Here is a 24,614-nt window from a genome sequence, read left to right on the forward strand (position 1 = left end):
TACAAGAGCAGAGGACATGGCAGGAGGTGAGTCAAGGCGTCCACACCTGACAAGGCACTGATCATTTAATTTTAATGACATTTTCTCCATTACTGCGTTTCTATCATATATCATTAGCTATTCATATTAATATTATTATTATTATTATTATTATTATTATTGCCATTTATATAGCGCCAACAGATTCCGTAGCGCTGTACAATATTATGAGGGGGGGGGATTTAACTATAAATAGGACAATTACAAGAAAACTTACAGGAAGTAGGTTGAAGAGGACCCTGCTCAATCGAGCTTACAGTCTACAGATAAAATTCAATATACTATATTGTTGTATGTGTACGAATATAATGCAATATTCAGTATGTTGATTAAATAGTAGGACAGCAAAAAAAAAAAAACAGGCACCAATTGGAGGTTCACAAAATTATTTAGTATAATGATTTTTTTAAAGGAATACTGTCACCTCAACACTATTTTTTTTTTTAACATATATAATAATCCTTTTATCAAGTACTAAATAAAGTATATGGTAAAATAAGAAGTAACACTCATCCCTGATTTTAGTCCATAACAACTTCCCCATCCATATACATGCACCTCGGGTCAGACAGTATTTGATTGTGACAGTCAGTCTGATGTCACTGCACGGTGCAGAGAGGGAAGTTGGGAAGACCACAAAGAGACTAACTGTTGTTTTTCATGCACTGTCTGACCCAAGATGCATTTTTATGGCTGAAGAATCCTGTCATATACTGAACATAGCAATTCAGGGTTTTTTTTTTCTCTTTTTTTCAACATATATTTAATTTTAAAAAATATATTTCACTTCAAAACGTGATGAAAGGATTATTCTATTAAGACATAGTGTTGAGTCAACACTTGTCCATTAATTCGGAATAAAAAAAACATTCCTTTAAATGCAGACATTTTAAATATTTTAAATGTCATAAAAACCGCCCTCTTTCAAATCAAGAGCCCTCTGTCAATTCTCTCTGTTTTGCTGCATCACTTATAGGGACTCAGAATAGGACATAGCTATGATATTTGTTTCACATTTCTTCACAACAATAAAATATGTTAAAATTTACATTAATGTGCTTTAATGGTTTTGTCATGGTTTAAATAGTTTACTCTTTGCTTTGTATTTGAAATATTTGGAGTTTGTGTAATAGTTGGTAGTCGTGAGTGAAGAGATACTTCATCCCAATGCTATGAATTTTCAAGATTCTATTTTACAATCTGTTGTACCATACACTACTGAATATTTACAGCTTTTTGAGAATGCAACTTATTACTTGCAAACACTCACTTATCTGGATGTTACACTATTAAAGAACATTTACTGGGTTATTAATTAAAGTGTGAATTCATAGCTAAATTAAGGTTGTCCATTACCCTAGGTGCCAGATTGGGCCCCTTCCTAGAGCCCTGGGTTTTGTGTCTGAGTGGTGTGTGTGAAAGTGGGTGTAGTGCCTGAGAGTGTGTGGAGTTCTTACTGAGTGTGTTTGTAACCGTGGCATTGTATACCTGTGTATGTGCCTGAGCATCCTTATGTGTCTGCTAGCGTATCTGTGTGAGTTAGTTGCTTGAGTTGTATTGTGTATAAGGGCTGCTTGTGGTCTTTGACATACAGATAGACATTCAGTGACATACACACAATCCATGGGGCCCCGGTGCAAAACTAACGATTCTCCTTATGATATACACGCATCCAAACAGAATCCCCTGTCTGGTAACGACCTGCTTTTTCGACTTGCATCTTCGATTGTTGATGGATAACCTCTGGTTTTAGCAAATCCAACTTTGTCCTGAGTCAGGGAAGGTGCTAGGATTTTTGACTACACAGGCGAAGATGCATTTTGACACCCCACCCCACGCCTCCCCCCAAAAAAGAAACAATGCATCTTCACCTCTGTGTCCCGTAGCCTCCTTTTGAATTTCTTACCCCCATTAGTGTTGCATATCCAACCTTTTCAATGTCTTACCCATTTGGCTCCTTTGTGCCCTTTAGTGTGTCTCCTACAACCCCTCTTATGTATTTATTACTTCCCCACCAGCCCCTTTCTGTCTCTTTCTTCCCCCCAGTCCCTATCTATCTCTCTTTTTCTCCCAAATAGACATGGATACAGGCAAAAATACATACATGCACAAATACACAAACATACAGACACACAACCATACAAGCACACAGACATAATTATTCAGGCACACAGTCACATAGATATACAGACACACAGTCCTAAAAGCCACACAATCAAACAAACACAGTCATACAATCTACACATACAGGTACATTGTCGTGCAAACACAGACATACATTCATACAGACACAGGCACACACAGAAATACAGACACAGACATAAAGAAACAGAGAGGCATATAGAGACATACATACACAATGATACAGACAGACATACACACACACACTGACAGACAGACATATACACACACACACTGAGACATATACACACACACACTGACAGACTGATATGCACACACACTGACAGACATATACACACACACACTGACTGACAGACATATACACACACACACTGACAGACAGACATATACACACACACTGACAGACATACACACACACTGACAGACAGACACATACACACACAATATACATAGACACAGAGGAAAATGAGATACGGCTGTACATAATCTAGAACAGGAACAGAAAAAGATACATAGTGTAATACAGCAAAACACAAAGTAATGCGCTGATACAATAATGCACTCACAAGATCAAAGTGAATAATGCGCCAGAACAGGTGCCTGCCCCGATAAATTTGGGCGGCTGAACGTCTCCACTCTCCACTGGAACTCCAAGCGGACCAAAAAAAATGAATGAGACTTCGATAGAGGTAGGTAAAATAAATATGCAAATTTATTGTAGAAAAAAGGCTATAAAAAAGGCTATAACATACACACACAAACACTGACAGACAGACACACACACAAACACTGACAGACAGACATACACACACACTGGCAGAGATATATACACACACACACACACACTGACAGACAGACACACATACACACTGACAGACAGGCACACACACACACACACCGACAGACAGACACAAACACACACTGACAGACAGACAGACACACACACTGACAGACAGACACACACACTGACAGAAATACACACACACTGACAGACATACACACACACACTGACAGACATACACACACACACTGACAGAAATACACACACACTGACAGACAGACATACACACACACACAGACAGACATACACTGACAGGCAGACATACACACACACTGACAGACATACACAGACAGACACACACACACACTGACAGACAGACAGACATACACACACACTGACAGACAGACAGACATACACTGACAGACAGACACACACACACTGGCAGACAGACATACACACACTGAAAGACAGACATACACACACACACACACACACACTGACAGACAGACATACACACACACACAGACAGACATGCACTGACAGACAGACATACACTGACAGACAGACACACACACTGACAGACAGACATACACACACACGCACTGAAAGACAGACATACACACACAGACAGACATACACAGACAGACACACACACACACTGACAGACAGACATACACACACACACTGACAGACAGACATACACTGACAGACACATACACACACACTGACAGACAGACAGACAGACACTAATAGACAGACACACACACACACTGACAGACAGACACACACACACACTGACAGACAGACATACACACACTGAAAGACAGACATACACACACACTGACAGACAGGTTCAGGAGGGTGGCTTACCTGAGATCCAAAGTGCTGCCTGAGGTAGTTGGGAGTTGGAGGAGCTGGTCCTGCCCAGCCCCCCTCCTCTCTGCCTCCTCTCTGCTCTCTTCTTGGGAGGACTTCCTCCCATGCTGACGTGAGGGGGCCGGCGGTAGCTTCGCCCCTGCTTGGCGCCAGCCGCGCTGTGTGCTACAAAGGGAGCTTCTTGTAGCGTGGCCTGACGTGTTCATATCCCCGCCCCCTCCACACAGTCCGCGGCACTGCCGGCTTGCGCTCGGCCACGCTACAAGAAGTGACTAGCAGGAGAGGGGAGCTGTGCGCTTCCCTCCTGCCGGTCACCCGGACTTTTGCGCCCCCGGGCCGGTGCGCCCTAAGGCAGCCGCCTGAGCCGCCTTATGGACGCGCCGGCCCTGTCCTGAGTTCATGGCCTAACATAAGGCATGCTGGAGGTTGTCCAGTGGTTGGATGAGGTGTATTTCGATACTGTAGAAGGAACTCAGACAAATGATGTTCAGGTCTCTTTCCAAAAAGTGGAGGTCCTCCATTCGCTAAGATATAGAGAGGTAGTTTCTTCTTACACTTGTTGAATGTAACTGTGACTGTCACACAACCCACTGGTATTAACAACTCTTTAGAATATGTCTGCAGTCTCGCTGTTGTCTGAATTATTGGCCTATGTATTTTAAGGCGTTTCCAGTCTGTCAAAGAAATCACTGATACAGCTGCACCTGTGTCCAAATCCATAGTCAGTGACAGACTGATATGCACACACACTGACAGACATATACACACACACACTGACTGACAGACATATACACACACACACTGACAGACAGATATATACACACACACTGACAGACATACACACACACTGACAGACAGACACATACACACACAATATACATAGACACAGAGGAAAATGAGATACGGCTGTACATAATCTAGAACAGGAACAGAAAAAGATACATAGTGTAATACAGCAAAACACAAAGTAATGCGCTGATACAATAATGCACTCACAAGATCAAAGTGAATAATGCGCCAGAACAGGTGCCTGCCCCGATAAATTTGGGCGGCTGAACGTCTCCACTCTCCACTGGAACTCCAAGCGGACCAAAAAAAATGAATGAGACTTCGATAGAGGTAGGTAAAATAAATATGCAAATTTATTGTAGAAAAAAGGCTATAAAAAAGGCTATAACATACACACACAAACACTGACAGACAGACACACACACAAACACTGACAGACAGACATACACACACACTGGCAGAGATATATACACACACACACACACACTGACAGACAGACACACATACACACTGACAGACAGGCACACACACACACACACCGACAGACAGACACAAACACACACTGACAGACAGACAGACACACACACTGACAGACAGACACACACACTGACAGAAATACACACACACTGACAGACATACACACACACTGACAGAAATACACACACACTGACAGACAGACATACACACACACACAGACAGACATACACTGACAGGCAGACATACACACACACTGACAGACATACACAGACAGACACACACACACACTGGCAGACAGACAGACATACACACACACTGACAGACAGACAGACATACACTGACAGACAGACACACACACACTGGCAGACAGACATACACACACTGAAAGACAGACATACACACACACACACACACTGACAGACAGACATACACACACACTGACAGACAGACATACACTGACAGACAGACATACACACACACGCACTGAAAGACAGACATACACACACAGACAGACATACACAGACAGACACACACACACACTGACAGACAGACATACACACACACACTGACAGACAGACATACACTGACAGACACATACACACACACTGACAGACAGACAGACAGACACTAATAGACAGACACACACACACACTGACAGACAGACACACACACACACTGACAGACAGACATACACACACTGAAAGACAGACATACACACACACTGACAGATAGGTTCAGGAGGGTGGCTTACCTGAGATCCAAAGTGCTGCCTGAGGTAGTTGGGAGTTGGAGGAGCTGGTCCTGCCCAGCCCCCCTCCTCTCTGCCTCCTCTCTGCTCTCTTCTTGGGAGGACTTCCTCCCATGCTGACGTGAGGGGGCCGGCGGTAGCTTCGCCCCTGCTGGGCGCCAGCCGCGCTGTGTGCTACAAAGGGAGCTTCTTGTAGCGTGGCCTGACGTGTTCATATCCCCGCCCCCTCCACACAGTCCGCGGCACTGCCGGCTTGCGCTCGGCCACGCTACAAGAAGTGACTAGCAGGAGAGGGGAGCTGTGCGCTTCCCTCCTGCCGGTCACCCGGACTTTTGCGCCCCCGGGCCGGTGCGCCCTAAGGCAGCCGCCTGAGCCGCCTTATGGACGCGCCGGCCCTGTCCTGAGTTCATGGCCTAACATAAGGCATGCTGGAGGTTGTCCAGTGGTTGGATGAGGTGTATTTCGATACTGTAGAAGGAACTCAGACAAATGATGTTCAGGTCTCTTTCCAAAAAGTGGAGGTCCTCCATTCGCTAAGATATAGAGAGGTAGTTTCTTCTTACACTTGTTGAATGTAACTGTGACTGTCACACAACCCACTGGTATTAACAACTCTTTAGAATATGTCTGCAGTCTCGCTGTTGTCTGAATTATTGGCCTATGTATTTTAAGGCGTTTCCAGTCTGTCAAAGAAATCACTGATACAGCTGCACCTGTGTCCAAATCCATAGTCAGTTCCTTTCCATTTACAACAACCTGAACTGTGAATGCAGCCAGATTAGAACCTATTTTATATATTTTTAAATTTCAGACAGGAAATTGTTCATCCGAATCCTCAGAAGACTCCTGCATTTGTACTCTATAGGCATTCTTTGCTCTGTCTCTCAAGCGATTACTGCCTCTCTCTGCTCTGGATTTACACACTCTTTGTAGGTGGCCCATTTTACCACAAGCATGACACTTGGCATCCTTGAATCTGCATGTAGTTGCAACATGTGTAGCAGCTCTGCAGCGATAACATTTGTAATGTGAATGTTCCTGTTTTGAAAGTCTCTTTCCTTGTGGTATACTCCGTGCTCTAGCATCTAATTTTAAAACGTCTAGCTCTGCCTCCTGTGTGTTGTCCAGTCTGCTGTGTAATAGATTAGCATCCTTAGAGGCTTGTTTTATAATGCTTGCCATGTTCATTGCCTTTTTAAATGTTAAATCTTCTTCTGTAAGCAGTCTCCTTAGCACTGCATCACTTGCAATGCCCATTACAAACTGGTCTCGCAGAGCAGTGGGTAGGTAGTCCCCAAAACAGCAGGTGCTGGCGAGTTTCCGTAACGCAATGGCATATTCTGAAACTGGTTCACCAGGCTCTTGTCTTCTTTTATAGAATTTAAATCTCTCTGCTATCTCTAGTGGTTTTGGTTGGAAATGGCTAGTTAACAGAGTAATCAGGCTTGCCAATGGCTTGCTGGCAGGTTTCTCTGGGTGTAAGAGGCTCCTTAGCGTATCATACATTCTGGCTCCTATTACTGTTAGGAAAACAGCGACCTGTTTATTGTCAGGAATATCATTAGCTGTGAAATATTGTTCAAGCCTTTCAACCCAAGAGGCCCATAAATCCGAGTCAGGATCAAAGTCCTTTATAGTGCCAATGGCTGCCATGTCAGTTAGGGTTCTACAGCCTCATCGCCACTGTGATGTTTTGTACAAATCAGCCAATAATTCCTGATTGGATGGCTTAATAAATATATGACATGATCTTCATATTGCAGCCTTGTTACACAGGGTTTCTGCAGCCGCCATTTATTAAAGCCCTCGAACATTCCACCAACTGCCAACAGGAACAGGAAGTAAAGAACCAAAAGAAAGGAAATGCATCATTCACAGCCAACAACAGCCCAACTGCCCAATACCCATACATAACAATACATACACTCACACACAGCCCAACTGCCCAATACCCGTACATAACAATACATACACTCACACACAGCCCAACCGCCCATACATCACAGGGCCCTCCCCTCTACCCCGACCCTTTCTCCCCCCTCTACCGTGACCCTCCCTCCGACCGTGTGCCCCCCGACACATATATACATACACACACATACAGAGACACATACATACAGACACATACATAGAGACACAGACACACTCACATACAGAGACACAGACACACACATACATACAGAGACACACATACACACTTACAGAGACACACACACACATATACAGAGACACAGACACACACACAGAGACACACACATACATACAGAGACACACACACACACACATACAGAGAGACACACACACATACATGCACACACATACAGAGACACACATACATACACAAAATGTTTCCTACCTTTTGTGACTTTCCTTGGGGTCCAGTGCTGGCTCAGCCTGATGGGAGTCAGAGTTCCCACTCTGACTCCCTCCTGCTTCCTCCCGCGCGGGCTCTCTGTATGCTGGGAGGAGTGAACGGGGAGCGCTGACCGGGCCCCCTGACAATCCATATCCATTGGGTGGCCCTGACAGTATGGGCCACCCGATGGACCCCTTAACATGCGGCCCGGGTGGTTTGCCGTGCGGGCTGGAGCCGCAAAACGTGGCAGCTGGTACCCGGTCACAGGGGGTCCGCAGGGTGGTCTGGCTCCCTGAAGTGACAAGCCGGGTCGCAGCTGCGACCCCTGCGACCGCGGTATGTACGCCACTGGTTGTGTTTATGGTGAGGCTGTGTTTCATGTGCGGAAGGTGACTCTGTATGACAATGACAATCATCAGTGTGTAACTGTGGCAGGATGAGGGCGTGAGTGTGACAGAGTTAGAGGGTAAATGGGACAGGTGTGAGGCAGGGTGAGGTGTGATGAGTGAAACAATGATGAGGGGTGTTTGTTACAGGGTTTGTATAGCAGGGTGGTGAGTATGGTGAGGTTGGAAGGTGAGTGTGGTTGTGACAGAGTGAGGTGTGGTAAGGGTAGACAAGAATGGTGGGTGGATGACTGGCAGAGTGAGTGAGGGGTGACAATGTATGTAGCTGTGTTTGTTTGGGGGGAGTGGCAGTAAGTTGGGAGGCTGTGTTAAACAGAGTCTCCCCACACAGTAATCCCTATAATGTGTTTGCTTACCTCATGAGCAGGAAGAGGGGCAATAATACATTCCATGGTGGTCCAGTACATTTCACGGTGGTTCAGTGGGCTCCCGGTGCTGCCACAGGCCTCCTGGTACAGTGCTCTGTGAGTAAGTCAGAGCTCAGGTTGGGAATTCCATTACCTGTGCTCTGAGTTACTCACAGTGCGCCAGAACCGCGAGGACCATAATTAGAACATGGACTATCAGGGAATTAAAGTTATTTTATTTTTTAAAAAGGCCGTGCAGGGACATCTTTTGATCACCTTGCCGGCTCAAAGAGGACAGATTAAGTAACAGTGCACTCATAAAATTTGTTTCTCAATTCTATTAGGCTACTTAAAATTGCCTATCTCAGCAAACAAATATGGTTATTTAGTTCCACCATATTGAGTTAAGCCCACCAATATTTTACAGTACCCCAGTAAAATATTGGTGGGGTATTAGTGTTGGTCCTACACTAATTTCAGTGTGGGAGACAAATCAAATAGTTCTAGTGATAAATAAGCTGAAGTGTATTTAAATAATCTGTTTGTAAGAGCATTGTGAATATATATAATGCAAAATGAATGTGATAAATGCAATTAAAAAAAAAAACTGTGTCAAAACTAGTGATGGTGCTTTTATGTATATACTCGCAATGCAAATTATATATCTGCTCAATGAAAATTAGAATTGAAGTGACATTACTATCCAAAACCTCCTCAAATATATACCTGTGGTCACCTACAAAGGGGCCTCTGAAACTGAGGTGCTGGGCGGGGTCCTGCTCAGAGCTGGAATGCCAAGCTCAGACAGGGGTTCTGTGTGAATTGCCAGGAATTCAAAGTGAATTCCAAGTTGATTTCAATATTTAGTGCAATGTAGCAGAGCTCTCTTTTCAGTTTGGGTTTTTTAGGCTTGCATTCAAAATTCACTTTGAATTTCCAGTAATTATCACTCTAGTGAATAATTCTTTGAAAATCATCTTTGCAGATAGCAGTCGGCATAGAAAAAGAATGCAGAAAAAAATAATTGTAGACACATAAGACACAAACAAATAAGGTCAAACTAAACCTTCATGGACAGTCCCGGGTAGGTGGAAGAAGATTCCAGTAGTGTACCAAACTATGACACAATTTTAGGTCTACTCCTAGGATCATAACCAATAGAGCCAGCTATAGTGGTTATGATGACAGGAGTACCCTGGCCTGGTTCCCCTTACTTGGGTCCCCGCCGGGCTCTAATACTCCCTGGTGTTCCAGAGGCACACTTCTAGCTTCTACAGAGCCACAGAAGCCGTGGCCATCTTCATTCATTTGCTGAGAGAAACAACTAACCACTCTCAGCCAATAAATGCAATTATGTGCAATGAAAGTTGCACAGAATTGACATTAGCCAGCCTGGAACTTTGCTACTTTGCTGCCAAACCTAAACAATGGAATTCACCTTCGTCTGGCCCCTTGTCAGATATCCAGCTCTACCATAAAGTTCCACCACACCAACCAGACCTGGGTCGCCAAACTGCACCATTTGGGTCCCTATCATAGAAAAGCCATTTCCTAATACTTCTCTTATCTACTTAATGATAGAATAATATGTGCTCGGTATCATCATGAGGGCATGAAAATGCTAAAAGTGAAGGGTTTTAAAGTTTAAAGAGGACATGACTCAATGTGCATGCTTGGCACAGAGCTTTCCATAAGTTCAGTGCTGTATGTGATGTCATCTAATTGTTGCACAAAGTGATGAAGTGTTTCTGAATGGGGAGCCATAGCATAAAAGTGAAGGTTGGGGTGCAAAATGCTGCAAAACATTTACCGTATTTATTCGAGTATAACGCGCAAAATTTTGTACCGATTTTTAATCTAAAATTAGGGGTGCGCGTTATACTCGAATAAATATTAGCCCAGCAGAAGAGGGAGGGAGTGGGTGCTCCGATAATACCTCCCAGGACCGCCGGGCTCATTACAAACCCGGCGGTCCTGGGGTGGCGGGCAGCAAGCGTTTACTCACCTCCCTGCAGCTCCTCCAGCTCCCCAGTGTAAATCTCGCGAGACCCGCGGCCAGCTCTGATGGCCGCGGGTCTCGCAAGATTTACACTGGGGAGCTGGAGGAGCTGCAGGGAGGTGAGTAAACGCTTGCTGACCGGCGGTCCTGGTAGGTATTATCGGAGCACCCCCTCCCTCTTCTGCTGGGCTAATATTTATTCGAGTAAAACGAGCAACCCTAATTTTAGATTAAAAATCGGTACAAAATGTTATACCGATTTTTAATCGAAAATTAGGGGTGCGCATTATACACGTGTGCGCGTTATACTCGAATAAATACGGGTAGCTTGTTCTTGAAATAGCATTTTAAAAAGTAGTTTATTATTTAAATGCTGTAAAATACTTTGAAGTTGATTTTGTACTATAGAATACAAAGTTGTGATCATTATAAATGTTTTCCTTTAACAAGTAAGGGGGTAACCCAAAAATACATTACTATATTATTATAGTAAAGAAATTTAAAAGGGGGCAGAATATCTAAATGAGAGGAGACCTAAAAGTTAATTAAAGGAACACTATAGTCACCTAGATTAATTACCTAGCTAAATAAAGCAGTTTTAGTGTATAGATCATTCCCCTGCAATTTCACTGCTCAATTCACTGTCATTTAGGAGTTAAATCACTTTGTTTCTGTTTATGCAGCCCTAGCCACACCTCCCCTGGCTATGATTGACAGAGCCTGCATGAAAAAAAAAACTGGTTTCACTTCCAAACAGATGTAATTTACCTTAAATAATTGTATCTCAATCTCTAAATTGAACTTTAATCACATACAGGGGGCTCTTGCTAGCAAGCTATTAACATAGCAAGGGATAAGAAAATCTTAATTAAACAGAACTTGCAATTAAGAAAGCCTAAATCAGGCTCTCTTTACAGGAAGTGTTTATGGAAGGCTGTGCAAGTCACATGCACTGAGGTGTGACTAGGGTTCGTAAACAAAGGGATATAACTCCTAAATGGCAGAGGATTGAGCAGTGAGGCTGCAGGGGAATGTTCTGTACACCAAAACTGCTTCATTAAGCTAAAGTTGTTCAGGTGACTATAGTGTCCCTTTAAGTAATGCAAAAAATGTATAAATCCTTTTATTATTGTATTTACTTAAAAACACTAAAGGTAGAAAAGAAGCTCACAAAATAAACCTATTACCAAAATGACATAGTGATTTGTGGCATTTATTTACAAATTGATTGGATTTAGGCTTATTAGAGCCCAATGTTTTTACTTATAATTCAGATGGCTTAAAACCTCCCAGGTACCTCAATCCCATTATGTTACAATGTATTTAAAAAAAATAACACTAGATTCTTTCATGTATATTCTTGTTTGCCTCTGGAGGTTCTGTGGTGCGACCTACTGATCTTATGGCTAAAGAGCTCAGGAAAGATACATGTTTTTCTCAATGTTGAGACAAAGTATCCAAGAATTTGCTTTATTATAAAGGGCATATATATATATACTTTTAGATAGTAAATAGCCATTGTACTAAAGGAAATACAGATAGAGGATCTGGTGATTTTCCAAATCTTAATAATTTTATATAGCAATAGAGGAAAAGGGGGTTAGGAATATAAAGTTATAAAGGTAAGTAAATCCGGCTAATGGTAGTCACAGGCGAATACAATTTTACTAAGTTGGTTCATGGATTGCAGGATAAAACTTACCAGGAAAGGTTAAAGGATCTTAACATGTATAGCTTGGAGGAAAGACGAGCCAGGGGGGATATGATAGAAACAGTTAAATACATAAAGGGAATCAACACAGTAAAGGAGGAGACTATATTTAAAAGAAGAAAAACTACCAAAAGAGGACCTTCCTGTGAAGAGTCAGGACCGCCTAAATAAAATTAAAAATGTGCAGCTGACTGCAGCTCCAGTGACGTCATCCTGCAGGCTATCTCATCTTTGTCTTCTTGTCCAATCCAATGTGTATCCTATAAAAGCATTGAATCCACTGCTTCCATACTATCAGCAATTGATGAAGTTCAACGTTGACTATCATATGATAGAAACATTTAAATACATAAAGGGAATCAACACAGTAAAGGAGAAGACCATATTTAAAAGAACAAAAACTACCACAACAAGAGGACATAGTCTTAAATTAGAGGGGCAAAGGTTTAAAAATAATATCAGGAAGTATTACTTTACTGAGAGGGTAGTGGATGCATGGAATAGCCTTCCAGCTGAAGTGGTAGAGGTTAACACAGTGAGGGAGTTTAAGCATGCGTGGGATAGGCAGTCCAGGGACTAATTAAAAGTATTTCGAAATATTGGGCAGACTAGATGGGCCGAATGGTTCTTATCTGCCGTCACATTCTATGTTTCTATGTTACTTTGCTATTATATATAGTGTGTACTAATTATCTATTGGTCGACTAGACGGCTACATTTTGTGACGATACGTAGGCATTCTTTATAAAGCACCAAAGCCTACTGAAAGAATATGATAGTATCTAGGAGGACTCAAATATAAGGGCAAGTAAATGAGCACACCCCTAAATACCTAGATGAGATAATGGATTAATTTGGGTAATCTACATATACCCTTACTGACCCTGTATTACTCTATATAATTGTTAAAATTATTAATTATATTATTAAGATTTAGAAAATTGCCAAATTTGGACAACGTGAATTACCCTGTTATTTGGGGTGGGGTGGATATTATTGTGGACCTTTACACCTGATTGGAGGTCCTCCGCACAGAAGCACTTTAATAAAGAAGGCATCTAATATCCCTAGGCAGGGATTGTACTGCCCAAGCACCATATCATCTACATAGAGCTGTTGTGGTTATTGCCTCAGTATTGCCCTGGTGCCCCCACCCCAGGAGGCAATCTGTTTTAGAAGTATTCTTACATGGGGTCCTCTATCACAGCTCAGTGAAAGCCAGAAGCTCTCTTCACTGAGCTCAGACCAGCAGTCCGTGACTTTGCTAACACTCTCAGCCAGGGATTATCTCAAGAGAGGTGATGATAGTTCCTGAGCAGGTGCTTCCTACTGTTACTGAGATGTAGAAGAAACAGGGAGACGCACCCGGCTGCCAGACAGCCTGGAAAAATCACTGCTCACACAGACATTTTGTGTACGGATTATGATGTTCATGAAGACAAGTTTCATCTTTTTTCAGCACCAAAGAACCAGGGGTAATCCTGGACACCATGATTCAGGTATCAAATAAGAGCAGTACCTCTGTACGTTGAGAACCTCACAAGGCATGACCACATTATCAGCTTGTTATAATGCCCAGTTGATCAACCACACCTTGATCAAACATATTCTTGATTATTCACTAATCCAAGAATTATTCATTTTAGGCAAAAATAGCTGAGCAATTTCCTTACAAACATTGGTAATGGCTCTGTTGTTACAGGCATTTCAAAAGCAAAGCATGTACAGAATGTCACTTTGGCTACCATAGCAAAGAGGAACCTGGATCCAGCATTACACCACGATACAGAGGAAGAATTGTGAGTGACACTACATTATGTACATGTCTGACTTGGTACATACAATGTCTGTCTAATAATGTGCTACTGTGTGTGATTTGACTTACATTTCATTTCCTTTAGGCGTAGATCACTTCTGAGTTTGAGCACTGTCCGGCTGGACAGAGAGGGGATCACATGCTTGGGTAATCTAGAATGTGTGCAGGAGATACACAGTTTGTATCTACAGGAGGTAACTTACCGACTGGTCATATTGTGATTTGTTTTTCCTCTGTCAGGAAATAGCTTTTACTTTCAGGAGAAAATAGTCTACAGCTATTCAATAAATTTCATCATATCTCTACTCGTTGTTGTTGTTTATTTTTAGAACCTAATAAAGAAGATCCAAAATTTAGATGTCCTTAAAAATCTCCGGTAAGTAGCAGATATCCTGTAAGTAACAGTCTGGTATCAGTCTACCCTAGTACTGTCTACACGAGTACAATTAGTGTATATAATAAGAGTCAAACTTTGTATGTGGTCCAATTGGCAGTCTGTTTTCAAAATGTCTATTGTAAATGGTCATACAGAAAACATACCTGAATACATTTGCATTTTATTATGTGGTAAAATTAACACAATTATGTTTACACTATATGGCCAAATGTATGTATACAACCCTATTAATTACTGAGCTCATTGCTAATATGTGCATAATTTCCATCACACAGCCATGAAATTTACCTGAAAAAAAATACTGGCAGTGAAATTGGTTATCTGAAAGAGCACAGTGACATTTAACAATGTACTGTCAGTATCAACTGTCTTAGGTCAATTGTGAGTGCTATCTATTATTGTGAAGTGGAAGCATCTAGGAGGAACAACAGCCTACCAAAATGCATAGTGCCTACTGCAAAGTATTAGTGAGGACTCATAATGGTTTTCTTCAGGATTTGGGATAGGCTCCTAAATTCCAGTGACAGGTCATCTTAATGCTACAGGATACAAAGACATTTTAGACAATTGGGCGCTTCCAACTTGTAGCAGCAGTTTGGGGAAGGACTTTTCCTGTGCCAGCATTATTGTACTCCTGTGTGCAAGGCAAAGTCAATGAAGACATGGCTTAACGAGCTTGGCGTGGAGGAATCACCTCAGCCCCCCTGAACACAGGATGAACTAGAATACCAGTTGCATGTCAGACCTTGTAGTCTAACATCAGTGCCAGACCTCCCAAACTTCCCAGATGAGAGGTTGCTATTATAGCTGGAAAAGGCTGACCGACTCCTTATCAATGCCTGTGATTTTGTAATGAAATGTCTAAAAAGCTCATATAGTATTTTTGTCATGTGTCTGTACCCTGTATAATTTTGACAACATAGTGTATATTGTTATAGCTGTCCTGTAACCACATGCATGTTTTCAAGTCTTCTCTCATTACTTAATAGCCAGATTATGGGGGTAAATAGGAGATCATTATACAATAATAAAAGTATTAAAATATCCAGGAACCAAAAATCAGAACAGTCAGTATACAAACACCACTGAGTCCAAACTAGAGCACATGAACTGTATGGAACCTTTACACAGTCAGAAGCCACGCAAGTGTACTGTGTGACTCGCAGAGATGTAACTGGAATCCACTGGGCCCCGGTGCAAAAATTGCCCGCCCCCCCCTCCCATGTGTCTCACCTCCCCCCCCCCATGTCTCTTTCCCAGGCACCTCCCATGTGTCCCATTCCCTCTCCCCCCTCAGCCCCTCCATGTGTCCCATGGCTCCTTCTCCCCTCCCTGTGGCTCCTCCTCCTCCAGCTCTTCATGCGTCCCATTCCCTCTCCCCTTAGCCTCTCCATGTTTCTCATACCCTCCTCCCCCCAGCCCCTGCATGTGTCCCATTTCTCATTCTCCCCTCCCTGTGTCCCATACCCTCCCTCTCTAACCCTCATCCATGTGTCCCATTCTGCCCTCTCTCCCCCTCCCCTCCATGTGTCCCATTGTTCCCGCTCTCCCCCTCCCCTCCCTGTGTCCCATACCCCCATCTCTCCCCCTCCCCTCCCTGTGTACCATACCCTTCATCTCTTCCCCCTTCACTCCTTGTGTCTCATTGTTACCTCTCTCCCCCTCCCCTCTCTGTGTCCCATACCCTCCCTCTCTCCCTCCAGGTGTCCCATATCCTCCATCTTCCCCACCCCCTCTCCTCCCTGTGTTCCATACCCTCCATTTTCTCCCTCCACTCTCTGTGTCCCATACCCTCCCTCTCCCCCCTCCATGTGTCCTATTGTTCCCTATCTCCCCCCCTCTCCTCCAGGTGTCCCATACCCTCCATCTCTCTCCCCTTCCTGTGTCCCATACCCTCGCTCTCTCCCCTCCATGTGTCCCATTGTTTCCTCTCTCCCCCTCCCCTCCCTGTGTCCCATTGTTCTTTCTCTCCCCTCCCCTACCTGTGTCTCAATGTCCCCTCTCTCCCCCCTCTCCTCCCTGTGTCCCATTGTTCCCTCTCTCCCCCTCCCCTCCCTGTGTCCCATTGTTCACTCTCACCTCCCTCCCCTCCCTGTGTCCCATTGTTCCCTCTCTCCCCCCTCCCTTCTCTGTGTCCCATTGTTCTTTCTCTCCCCCCTCCCCGTGTCGCATTGTTTTTTCTTCCCCCATCCCTGTGTCCCATTGTTCCTGCTCTCCCCCCTGCCCTCCCTGAGTACCATTTCTCCCTCTCTTCCCCTCCTGTACCTTAGTGGCCGTGGTTCCCGGTCTGCCAGGAAGTGATCTTACAGTGAACCTTTCCTGCATTACAATTATAGCGGCAATGTTACACATAAAATAGTCATGTACATTAGAATTATTGTTATTTTGCTTTACAGTACTTAACCTCCAGAACAATCAAATAAAACATTTAAAAAAATGTAAAATTCAAGAAAGACAGATCTCCAATCAAGGGATTCTCCAATCACCACAACTACTAAAGCTAATTGTTGTTGCTATGGTGCTTTAAGTCCATTCCAGGCCCCTGCCTCTTCAGTTGTCCTGAAACTATTCTAATCTATTCCTACAATAGATTTAGATAATTTATATACATTTAAAAAATAAATAAGTGTGTGTGTGTGTATATATATATATATATATATATATATAATTTAAAAAAATAATTATGTATGTATAGTGTGTGTCTAAGCCTTCAAGAATCACAATGGGAAACTGAAAGCAGCCTCAGTATTTTAAATAACAATAATGTACATATTTGTTTTTTATTTTTTTATTATTATTATCATTGTTTTGGTTTAAATGGGTACATTTATATATTAAAGATTTTTGAGCCTCTCGGGGAACAGGATTGAGGAAGCTGCAAATCTAAAGTCTCTGCATAATGTGAAGTTTTTGGATTTATCGCACAATTTAATTCAAGATATAAATACAGGTAAGCGTGTAAACCGAAGGGATGTACACAGAGTGGTTTTGTGAGTATGAAAGTTATAGGGAGTTATAGGGACAGCCATTAAATATGCAACCTTTAAGGTTGGTTTTTAAAAGACCCAAACCTAGTGATAGCAAACCTTCCACTATAACTATTTATAGACTACATTTTCAATACTTTACTGGTCTTTGACTTTACACTTGCTTAGCAACATGGGAAATGTAGTCCACTAATATGAGCAGAGCCAAGGCTAGCCAACAATGCCTAATCCTAATTACTGATGTCTTGTTTTGCGCACAGGAGAATTTCCCCCAGGGTTACTTATCTTGGACCTGACAGGGAATACCTGCACACAGAAAAACGGCTACAGGTAAGAGGGATCATGGCATCTTATGGTCTGAAATTGTGAGATTCACATATTATATTCATTAATCACTTCAATCGCAGGGATGCTTCTGTTTTGGATTATTTGGCAATCCAAATCCCCATCTATTCCGTTGTGGTTCTTACACTTCATAGAAATGTTCCCCTTCTATGATTCAGTCAGTCCCTAATGCATTGTGTAGAACAATTCCAAACACTGTTCCCTATTAACCTTGTAGGAGTCTACATAGGTAAATAACTGCATACATTTCTACTGAATAACAAGCAGGGAATGAGTGAGAAGGAAGAGAATGCTTATGGACTATTTTAGGAAATGTGTGCAAGATGCAATTGCATTCTATATTGCAGGGGCGCCCAAAAGATAGAGTCCCAGACATGAGTGTCCGCAGGAATTTTTCCATGGGGGGGGGGGGGGGGGGGGGCATATTTGTAATGACATCCATGCTCAGCCCCTTTTTGCAGGACAGGACTGGGGATACAAAGCAGCCCTGGAAAAAATATATGTCAGCCCCATAAGTCATTGTGCCATGTAGTGTGTGAGTATGTAAGTATATGTATATTATTATGTTTCTTTTTCTAATTCAAAATATTGGTTCTGTCAATGTAAATTTTTTTATTATAGAGTAAGCATACTTACATGCAGACACATACAATCTCATTGATACATTGATAATTTTATACGTCTTAGGCCTTTGAAGGGCTACTCCAGTCTGCACGTGTAGCTGCCTGTGTCCATAATTGCTACCAGAAAGCATCAGTTAGGTATCTGCGTATACGGCCTTGCAATGCCATTCCGGCACAAATCCTTGTTATTGCATATGATTTTGGCAAAAATTCAAACATTCCCGCTGTGAGCTTACACATGGACTTGTGAGAAATAGCATAACATTGAGTTCTCCCAATTTAATAAAAAAAAAAAAAAAAAAGATATAGCTTCAGGAAACGTATTCCATTTAATGATTTTTGAATGGATAAGTGCTAGTTGTGTTTTATGAAATGCACGTTGTTTGTGCTATGCTCTGTTTGAATTTTATTCAGTGATTTAACAATGTATATGCATATCTGAGGCTAACCTATATGTAACATTACAACAGTAGGCTAGAATTGTTCAGGTCTTGTTTTTTGTCTTAAAATATTTGCCATTAGCTACTATATTATTGTTTAATCATTTTTTTGAGCATTGTAAGAGTTTTATAAGCCCTATTCAATGTTAATTCCCCCCTTTTTTGATTTACCAATATTAATATATCTCTGTTTTGCAATTACATTTGTAAATCATTTAAAAATAGCTAAAAAATCTCAAAAAGAAGTTTTCTCAATAAAACGTATATTTAAAAGTATTCCTGTTTCTGTGTGTGGATCCTATTTGTCTTATTGAGTTTTATATGGTTGGTAAATCCTTGTAGAGTGGACTTGTTTGGATCCAGCACCTACCCTTTATCTTTTTCCATACATTGAGTTGTCCATTTTAGTATACAACATTTTTAAAATTACAAACTGTTGTCTTTATGCTATTTTTGCTGAACCTATAAAAGTTGTATTGGACGATAAATTATACTATAATACCTAATAATAGAGGGAGTGAGTTAATACCTTAACTCACTCCTTCTATTTGCCTAGAGCAGAGTTTGCCAAAGCTCTGGCCCTCCCAATGTTGCTGCACTACAACTCCCATGATTCTCTTGCTATCTGTTTCTTTCAAAGAATCATGGAAGTTGCAGTTCAGCAATATCTGGAGGGCCAGAGTTTGGAGAACCCTGCTCTAGAGGGTGAATACAATTAATATGCATTATTTTCCAAGCACAATTTTAAGACAGTAATCTTGTTTTGTACTAATTTACATGCTAGATATGCATCCTATGTTTAAAATGATTGTTATATATAATAATTAAAACTGTTGCAAAGTGGTTAATTATGGTTTTATCCGGTCAATTTTCAGACAGGAAGTACTGAAGGGTCTGCCACTTCTTCAAGAACTTGACAAGGAGACCGTGAGAGACAGATCTCATCTAGAATCTCTAATGGAGATCTCTAATCATGAAATAGAGGAGAACAACAGCTCTGATAGTGATGATTTCAGCCCAGGTACAATGTATTTTAAAAAGGAGAAATCAGCAGTCTTTTTTCTTTCTTTCTTTCCTTTTTTTTTTCTTAATTAACACTTTATTAAGAATTTGTTAATTACAAATGAAAACAAGATAAAAAAAAAACACAAGTTACCAGAGTCACAAAATAGTTATCTAAGCGAGAAGTCATAAAGAATAATAAACAAGAGAGCCATCAAGTTCATGGGAAATGGAGAACAATAGATGGTTGTCTGAGTAGACAACCATCTCATTGAAGTGGTGAGAGTGTTGAAGGCCTGTCCTTTTAGTACTGCAATGTAGAACATTGCCTTTTTGTAGATACAACAATGTTTTCATTGCAAAGCTAACAGGCCACTAGAGGGTGCTTCCTCAGTTATGACCAAGTTTTATTAGAAACATAGAGTGTGATGGCAGATAAGAACCATTCGGCCCATCTAGTCTGCCCAATTTTCTAATACTTGTATTAGTCCCTGGCCTTATCTTATAGTTAGGATAGCTTTATGCCTATCCCATGCATGCTTTAACTCCTTGCATCCACTACCCTCTCAGTAAAGTAATACTTCCTGATATTATTTTTAAACCTTTGCCCCTCTAATTTAAGACTATGTCCTCTTGTTGTGGTAGTTTTTCTTCTTTTAAATATGGTCTTCTCCTTTACTGTGTTGATTCCCTTTATGTATTTAAATGTTTCTATCATATGATAGTCAACGTTGAACTTCATCAATTGCTGATAGTATGGAAGCAGTGGATTCAATGCTTTTATAGGATACACATTGGATTGGACAAGAAGACAAAGATGAGATAGCCTGCAGGATGACGTCACTGGAGCTGCAGTCAGCTGCACATTTTTAATTTTATTTAGGGGGTCCTGACTCTTCACAGGAAGAAGAACACTATAGTGTTAAGAATATAGCTTTAGGTTCACTCCACAGGGTTATTCACATTAAGATCTTGTGGACAAAGAGCCACACTCCAAATTTTCAGAAAGTGATCATTGATCGCTGTAAATTTTTCCATTTTGATCAAATGGCAAATCTTGGCATCAATCTGGGTCTGCAAGGATAGGGCTGATTTTCAGGTCTCGGACAGGAAAATTCCAAGAGGTGTGCATTCCCTATGTTTAAGTATATGTGCTTACTATCTGATCATTATTTAGAAGCTCTTTTCAAGGATCCGGAGGAGGGATGACCCCATGGTAACGAGACAACCTAGCAAATAAAGAATCCCACATTAATATAAAGTGGTTTTAATTTTTATAGTGTCCCTTAAAAGAAAAACAGACTGGTGACACTGATTATGTGGTATTTGAAACCTGTCCACCAAGTGCTCGCAGGTGGCAAACGTCAATGATGCCCTTCTGGACCCACCACTGGAAAGCAGGTCGTCTTAGAAAATGCCAAAATATAAAAGAGAGGAATGAACTTGCTGCCCTCTGAGTAGAGACCACCCACAACCCTGCAGTTCCTCCAGATACATAAAGTATTCTGTAACACCAGACTAGGGTGAGACTGTATGAGAGTTGAGGTGGGTTTATCAGAGAATCCTATGCAATGGACCAGTTTGTGCCATCTCTTCGCCCAACATCACCAATCAAGCCCTGTTACTAATCAGACTTATCTGGACAAAAGTGTGACTTGGGCGATCTTATAATAAGTAAATACATTTTGGATAGTCCTCCTACTCCCCTTAACTGATTAAATTGGGACTTGGAAAACTAACTCCTTCTACCCTCCAAGATTAAATAGTAAATGTCTTTCTGCAGCATGGACACATTCCCACTGAGTGAGTGGCAATAATTCAAAATAGATTTAAAATACTCAAACAATGACCTTTCAGCATCCATCCTAGCATCCTGGGCCTGAATACAAGGCCTGGACTCCCCCTCTACCCAGAATCCAAACCATGCCAAGGTCTTCTAGAGGTAGTCCCAGTCGACCTGGTCAAAAGCCTTATCAGCATCCAGGTGAAAGTATAACCGCAGTACCAGAGACTGCAATAAAGTGGACGAGATCCGTCTGTATGTGATATTATCCAGTGCATAACTTTCTGGAATAAAGCTTGGTCCAGGTGAACCAGGGATGGGCAATACGGGCTTTAAACAGAGAGCCAAACTGTTAGCAAACATTTTTGCATCAATATTAGTAAGGGAGAAATTACTTAAATCTTGAGACTCTTTCAGTATTTCTATTTTAACACGTTAACCAACTTCTTTTCCTTTTGTAACCTAACATCTCTTGTTGTTCTGCACTAGTTATAATGTTTGATGTTCCAGATTTAGGTCAGTAGGTCATTAAAAAAAAAAAACAGCACTCTGTCATGCCACACATCCTAGCCATACCTTAAAGGAACATCACCATTACAGCATGACCCCTCACCCCATCGTAAGTAGTCAAACTGTTTTACATTTGGGAACCACCTGACTTCGCTCCTGCCTGCCCTATGTCTGCCAGAGAGCTAAGCCCGCCAGTGCAGAAAATTATCTATTGATGCTCTCAGCCAATGAGCTAGCCCTGCACTGCAGTCCTTAGCTCAGGAGAACTAACATAAACTCCTGCTTAGGAGCTACTGACTCTCTGATGGAGGTTGTGCAGGTGAGGAGATTCTGAAATGTTTGACTATTTAAAATGTAGGATGTTCATTTAAGCCACTCCCTCAAAATAATAGTGTTGCTTTTTCTTTCTCCTTTGTTGGTGGAGATTTATGAATCTTGTTTTATAAATGACACAAAAAGAATTATATTCAATTCCTGTAGGCTTTTACCATACGAAGTTCCAATGTAAAATATGTTTAAAATGTGTCACTATTTAAACATAATATCAATATGACATTTAGATATAATCTTTGGAAAATTGTTTTATACAAGCCTGAATGGACAAGGCCCGAAAACTCTGCCCTTGTACCACTACATTGACCTATATACTGCTTAGAGTACCCTTTAAGGTTAAGTTTGTTGTTTATGAAGGTCACATTTTAGGAAATATTTCTTAGCGATTTCCCTCTGGTGATCTTCTGTATTAGTATATTAATAGGGCACTGGTGCTGGACATTCACCCAGATACAACCTGCAACTGATTGCCAATATTCTCCTTTCCTCCCCAGAAGGCCTTAGCTCTGTTTCTCACGAGCTGCAGCAACGATCTTATCTGAGAAGAGAGAGAGCACTAAGAGAGCACCAAGACCGTCTGGAAGAGTTAAAAGACACCCATGAGTTACTAACCCCTCTTTCAACTGAAAGAGATTCCTACCACCCTTTGTCAACTGAGACAAGAAATCCACAATCTGTAACAAAAACTAAAACACCACCCACCACTAGTGATCCAAATCCCACTACCAAAAATTCCCAGCCATCAATTTCATCTGAAAAAACAACTGTTAGGATGTCTCAAATGTCAGCCAATAAACCCTCCACTAAACCTAAAGTTACAGCCACACAGGCCTCTAGTAGAATCTCATCTTCATCAGGGACCAGATCTAAATTAGGTGCTAACTTATCCTTTTCTGGAGGTTTGCCCCAAAAGATATCTAACACTGCCCAAAATCCATGTAAAGCACAGGGTGTATCTGCTTCTTCTTCAGTTGCGTGCAATGGGAGACAGGCTGTGTCTGCTCCCTCAAATAAAGGAAAAACTGTAAACAATACAGTTCAATCACAACTAACAGAGAAGACACGTACAGCTTCACATAGACCCAGATTGAGAAAGTGATGTAAATTACTCATCTGCTGAATATATTGTAATTGTTGATTGGTATTCGAAGATGTGTATAATATATTAAACAGTTGTTTTATTATATTGATGATATGTTTTATTTATGACATGGTTTAATTACACGGTTTCCCGTTTGTATAGTAATAATTCCTTCTCCACACTTTTCAGGAAGAGGTCAGTCAGCTGTATGGAGTCATGTGTCTCATTCCTCTCTAGCAATTTTTTGACCAAGTGGATATTCTCATCCTCCAGCTCCCTTTGCTTGACATGTAATCTTTGTTCTGCATCCTACCAAAAAAGATATACAAACGTAAAATGTGTTTCATAGATAAACCACATCAACTCAACATCATTGAATAGTCAAGAACAAGAGTTCTGGTCTGGCTAATTCTGTGCAAAATTGCATACTGGCACCAGAAAGCCGATGGCAGCTTGGCCCCTGTGCCATCCATGTACTCCTCTCAGTCTAACCTCTCTCCCACTCCAGCTAGGGGGAGTGACATCAGCAGAAGAGAAAAAACTTGGTCATTGCACTGGAACTGACGTAAGTTGTGGCTTTTTCCCCCCCAAAATGATTCAATCTTACCTCTAACTACTGCCTCTA

At 41.7% G+C, this 24,614-nt stretch overlaps 2 protein-coding genes across 2 annotated transcripts in view; one reads left to right on the top strand and one right to left on the bottom strand.

The window, feature by feature from the left end:
• On the top strand, positions 1-24,053 carry LRRC46 (leucine rich repeat containing 46). The gene is made up of 8 exons (XM_063425846.1): positions 1-26; positions 14,375-14,471; positions 14,574-14,682; positions 14,818-14,864; positions 17,726-17,835; positions 18,133-18,202; positions 20,156-20,301; positions 23,403-24,053. Exons 1-8 carry the CDS (start codon positions 17-19, stop codon positions 24,005-24,007), a joined length of 1,194 nt encoding a protein of 397 aa, XP_063281916.1. The 5' UTR covers positions 1-16; the 3' UTR covers positions 24,008-24,053.
• Positions 24,008-24,614, bottom strand: part of SCRN2 (secernin 2) — a 36,784-nt gene continuing 36,177 nt past the window's right edge. Inside the window, exon 8 of the mRNA XM_063458844.1 lies at positions 24,008-24,298. Coding sequence (XP_063314914.1) covers positions 24,128-24,298 — 171 coding nt within the window. The 3' untranslated portion in view covers positions 24,008-24,127. The remainder of the gene's footprint in view (positions 24,299-24,614) is intronic.

Source organism: Pelobates fuscus, chromosome 6 (assembly GCF_036172605.1).
Source record: "Pelobates fuscus isolate aPelFus1 chromosome 6, aPelFus1.pri, whole genome shotgun sequence".
Classification (NCBI taxonomy): Eukaryota; Metazoa; Chordata; class Amphibia; order Anura; family Pelobatidae; genus Pelobates; species Pelobates fuscus.